The sequence below is a fragment of the Arachis ipaensis genome, chromosome B6 (assembly GCF_059453495.1).
Source record: "Arachis ipaensis isolate K30076 ecotype BB chromosome B6, ASM5945349v1, whole genome shotgun sequence".
NCBI classification, from domain to species: domain Eukaryota; kingdom Viridiplantae; phylum Streptophyta; class Magnoliopsida; order Fabales; family Fabaceae; genus Arachis; species Arachis ipaensis.
In genome coordinates, this window is record NC_142441.1 from 136,822,796 (window position 1) to 136,828,561 (window position 5,766).

At 36.4% G+C, this 5,766-nt stretch overlaps 1 protein-coding gene across 1 annotated transcript; it reads right to left on the reverse strand.

Annotated features, from left to right (window-relative positions):
* Nucleotides 1-2,982: 2,982 nt before the first annotated feature.
* On the reverse strand, nt 2,983-3,801 carry LOC148562867 (uncharacterized). The gene is made up of 2 exons (XM_088491033.1): nt 3,556-3,801; nt 2,983-3,468 (listed from the first exon to the last, which is right to left on the reverse strand). Exons 1-2 carry the CDS (start codon nt 3,799-3,801, stop codon nt 2,983-2,985), a joined length of 732 nt encoding a protein of 243 aa, XP_088347159.1.
* Between the last annotated feature and the right edge of the window lie 1,965 nt (nt 3,802-5,766).

A 5,766-nucleotide genomic window follows, 5' to 3' on the forward strand; every position in this document is an offset into this window, starting at 1 on the left:
CCAAGTAGAGAGGAAGAGAAGAGAACGACATCAGAGAGAACTACAGTTTGTCGCTACTGTTAAAAGATGCAAAAGAGAGAAAGATGAAAATACCGAACAGAAAAAGAGAGGATGCAATGGTGAGGAGTAGGAATAGATGGCGATGACGAAGAGAGCTACTTTCATTGTCACCGCCGTCAAAATAGAGATAGGGGACGTCGTGCAGTGGGAAGGAGGAAATGGAAAGGTAGTGTGGCGGAGAGGGGGAAGAAAAAAAAGAAGAAAATGGAGGGAAAAATAAGGAACTCGCAAAGGAAAAGTATAAATGAAAAGAGCTACTGTTGACGAATGAGATCAGCCACCACAATATCTATCATCTGAATGTTGTTGCTTTTGTCTTTTTGTTTCTTCTCTCTCTGGTTTGGTTCTTCAAGTGGATTTTAAAAAAAATTTGATCTTTGAGATGTATAGATAATTCAACTATGAAAATTTTGTTGAGTAAAGTTTTTTGTAATGGTGGAGGGTCTTATAGAGATAAAGAGAATGGTGGATTCTAGAGATTTAAAATTGGGCCAATTTTTTTTAATTTTAAGTAATAAATTGGACTCTCAAATTTATAAAAGTAGAGAAATTTGAGGGTCAGATTTTATAGTGTCCAAATTGAAAGCCTCCGATTTGTGTTGAAATATATTTTTTTACCTTAAAGCAATCGGAGGGTCCAATTTGAACATTTAAAAAAATTTAAAATAAAAAAATTCAAATCTAATTCTCAAATTTGTGTTCTCCACATAAAAAAAATACATAAATTGTCCACATTGTTTGAAAACACCATTAGAAGTCCAAAAACAAAAATAAAAAGCGTTGAAATTGTGTTAGCATGAGTTATTGATGGTGTTGGTGGTAATAGTGGGGAATAAGAGTTGGATGAGAATAGATTTAAGGAGTGATAATGGAGAGTTGGAGATTGGTATAGTAGTGGTAAAGGGTTGAGGGTCGAGAATTAATGAATTGAAGGTGGGATAGGATAGATTATGAGTTATGACTTAGGAGGGATAATTTATAAACTTTAAATATTTTTTATATTTTCGGTAATTTTATTAATTGTCAAGACTCAAAATGAGTTATAACTAATGTTTAAAAGATTGTTTATTCTCCTAGCAAACCTAACAAAATTAATTTTAATTTAAATAAAAAAATTACAAATACTTTTAACAAGTAATTTGATATATTACACATAAGTAATTTTTTATAAAAAATATATTTATTTATAAAATAGAAACCGTCAGATATTTTAACAAGTTTTAAATTAAATCATGATCAATAACATACTAAATTTAATACTTGAAAAATAGTCCAATAACAAATTACATATTAAATTGAAAGGTATCAGAGATCAAGTAATAATGGATTATTGAAAGTTGTGAATTATTATAGTGATATGAGATGAGTGATTATTTATACTTCAGCAATATATAACAAACTAAAGGTTAACTCAATAAATCCTAACTACTTTGCCAGCTTCTCTCAACCCCTAACATCTTCCTTTAACCACAGGTTCCTTCTTTAAACTAAAGACGGTGTAGCTACTACAATTCTGAACTTCAGTCTAAAATTAAAGAAGGGTGCTTGAGAGAGTAGTTTAGTCAGGATGTCCGCCAACCGATCTTACGACGGGATATGAACTGCATGCGCTTATTGTTGTTACAATTCGATTGCGAAAAAAGTAAAAATCAATCTCGAATTTATACTTATGAAAACAATTATTGTCATTTGTTGGGTTAATTTAAAGATAAATTTGGTAAAAGAAAAGATGTGGTTCTATCATTTGACATTGTTAACGAAGCCTTTTTTAGAAAGATCAATGTACCGAAAATATGCGAATCTTCGATAGCATCCTTCGCCACGCTTGTTCTGTTCGAGGAATCTGCTAGCATTGTTGTGGTTGTGAGAGGAAAAGAGAAATGCTATGACGTTTGGATGATGAAGGATTATTGGGATGAAGAGTCTTGGATGAAGCTATACAATGTTGGACATGTTGAAGTGATTTCAAGGATTGTGGGATTTTATAAGGGCAGTCAACTTCTTTGAAAAGGTAACGATGAAAGACTAGTGATGTATGAACGTGATTCCCAATAAATAAACGATTTTCATGTTTATGTTAATAATGATTCATTAAGAGCTGCTAGATACATGGAAAGTCTTGTTTCATTTCAAAGGGGAATTGAATTTCGTCGCTAATGTCTTAGTTAATTGAATTGGATCTCATCAGATCCGTGATCGACTATCAATTAAATTCGAGATAATGATTGGATTTCTATTTTTTTTAAGAATAATGCTATATAGTTAATAAATATTATTATTTTTATCTAGTAACAATTTGTACTCATATTTATAAATGTCTTACACATAAAAAATATATAATTTATACATATATTTATTAGAATTTTTTATACATAAATCAATACAGTTTGCACCCAAATTTTTTAGAATTTGTACACATGAATTAGTAAAATTTATTTGTTAAAGGTTATTTAGTATTTGTATTGGTCAAATTATGACAAAAAATACTAAAATTTATTGGTCTCTAAAAATTTCTCTTTTTTTTTTTAATGCTTGCTTTGATATCTCATATATAGCAATAATTTTCTACGGTTGTTAATTTTCTACGCGATTGGATAGGATAAGTAATGAAGATATAAGAGAGAGGATTTTTTTTTTTGGTGACATATAAGAGAGAGGATTGAAATAGCATTTATTGTGGAAAAGATGGTAGAATCGCAGCTCAAGTGGTTCGGACATGTAAAATGGGAGTATGTATGTATGAGTACGTGGCTATAATTTGGGATTTTTGTTGTTTTTTACAAATAAATTGCACAAATAAATTGAAGGAAGATGAGAATAAACAGTATAATAAGGAGCTTCACTAGTCACAATGCACCACACCTCTCTTCGTTTCCTTCGGCTATTGATATCCCCCTCCGCTGCATTATTTTTCGCTTCTAGTTAGTTAGAATCATATCTCCCTTCTCCTCGCAGTGTGTTTCTTTCGACTCTATTGCCCCTCCTTATTGTATCATTACCCTCCACGTGAAAAACGACCATGTCCTGAAGGACAAAAGATGTGTAAGTTGATCTCATTTCCTCATACAGCTTCCAAGTAGCTTCTTTGTCGGACAGGTTATGCCATTTAATTAAGATCTCCTCTTGCCATTTTTCATTATTTTTTATCATGCGATGTCCCAATACCATATGTGGCTGTAGTTTACAACCTTGTTCATCAATCAACAAGGATGTGGAAATAGTGGTTGGTTCAGGGGTGCCTTCACATTTTTTGAGTAAGGAAATATGAAAAACCGGGTGGATCTTAGCTATAGGGGGTAGAGCAAGCCTATATGCCACTTTCCCAATTCGACCACTAATCGGAAAAGGGCCGAAATACCTCATGGACAATTTTTGGTTCTTTCGTGCCACCGAATTTTGTGAATACAACTGCAATTTGACATAAACAAAATCACCAATTTGAAAGTCAACCTCACACCGATTGCAATCTGCCTGCGCCTTCATTCATTGTTGCACCCGTTCTAAGTTTCTCCTCAACGTCACGAGGACCCTGTGCCGCTGTTGTAGCTGTTCTTGCAATGATGGAGTGTCTGATGGTCTTGGTTCATATTTTAGGATAGGAGGAGGATCTCTCCTAAAGACCGCCTTGAATGGCATCATGCCAATGGCCGAGTAAAAAGACGAATTGTAATTATAGGCAGCCCATGGTAGAAGCTTGAACCAATCTTTGGGGTTCTCTTGAGTGTAGCACCGTAGATACATTTTTAAGCACCGATTAAGGACCTCAGTTTGGCCATCTGACTCAAGGTGATACGCTGAACTTCTAGCCAAAGTGATACCATGAGTTCCACATCATTGCTCCCAGAACTTACTAGTAAAAACATTATCACGGTCTGAAACAATCAAATGGGGAATTCCATGCACACTCACCACGGTTTGAACAAAGGCTTTTGCCACTTTAGGCACTGTGTAATCAGTAGACAGCGGAATAAAATGGGCAAATTTTGATAATCTGTCGATCACCACTAAAATAACCGAGCAACCATGGGACATCGGAAGGGCGATGATAAAATCCATTGAGATATCCTGCCAAATGTGTGAGGAAATCGGCAGAGGTTCAAGGAGCCCTGCGGATGATTGTGTACTATATTTTGCCTGTTGGAAAATGTTGCAAGCTTTAACATAGTCGCGAATAGATGAAGGCATTCCCTTCCAAAAGAATTGTGCAGCTATTCTGCCCAGAGTTTTTTTATACCCACCATGTCCTCTTATAAAAGAGTCATGGCTTAGATGCAGCAGCTGTTGAATTAAAGGGGAGCCAGCCGGGATTACAATGCGATCGTCCCAGTACCATAACTCGTGACATTGCTGCAGCCGGCCAGAGTATTGTTTTGTCTACAAGAAAACCACATCTGGCCTAAAAGACCGGTGTTCTTGTTGTAACAATGGCAGCCGACTGTCGGTAATCGTGGTAAGCTCCAAGAAGGCACGATACAGCCCATCTGTGCCTTTATTTTCGCATCCTTTCTTGTATTCAATTGTAAAATTGTACCCAAGTAATTTAGCCAACCATGCCTGCTGTTCTGAGGTCTGGATAGTCTGCACTTGTAACTCTTTAAGGCTCTTGTGGTCTGTTCGTATTACAAAGTGATAACCCAACAAGTAGTTCTAAAATTTAGACACCGTAGCTAGAATTGCCTGCATCTCACGTGCGTATATTGACTGTCTCTGTGCAGTAATCGATAGCTTCTTAGAGAAATAAGCAATTGGATGACCGCTTTGGCTTAAAACTGCTGCCAAAACTGGAGCATTGGACAAGGCATCCTTTAGGGTGGTAAAAGCCTCCATTGTTAGTAAAGACCGACGAAATTTATCCTTCCTTAAAAGATCAGTCAAAGGGACAGCAAGCACAGCAAATTGTCGGATGAATTTTCTATAATAACTGGCTAAACCAAGAAAAGCCCGCAGTTGCTTAAGAGATGTAGAAACCGGCCACTCCCTTATCGCCTGAACCTTATACTCATCAACTTGGACCCCTTGATGGGAAACAACATGTCCTAAATAATCCACTTCCATTTTGCCAAAGGAACACTTTGATAGTTTAGCATATAATGCATTGCACTTTAGAATATTCAACACGTGCATTAAATGGTTTAAGTGTGATTGCCAATCCGGACTATAAACTAATATGTCATAAAAAAAACAAGAACAAACTTGCGTAGTACCTCAGCAAAGATGGAGTTCATCAAGCTTTGGAATGTAGCCGGAGTATTCGTCAAACTGAATGGCATCACCAACCACTCGTAGAGACCTTGGTGTGTGCGAAAAGCAGTCATAAAGCAGTCCTCAGGGCGGACTCTGATTTGGTGATACTTGAATTGCAAGTCCAATTTGGAGAAGTAATGGGCACCAAATAATTTATCTAAAAGCTCATCCACCGTTGGCATCATGAATGAATCTTTAACCATGACCGCATTCAAAGCACGGTAATTTGTGCAAAAATGCCAAGAGCTGTCTTTATTTTTAACCAAAAGAATCGGTGAGAAAAACGGGCTGGTGCTTGGCCGTATAATACCCTCTACCAGCATGTCAGCCACTATGCGCTCTATTTTAGACTTTTGGCTGTGAGGGTATCTGTATGGCTTAACTTTGACTGGTGGTGCATTGGACACAAGTGGCATTGCATGATCATGAGACCGGGGTGGAGGAAGGCCTTGTGGATTCTGA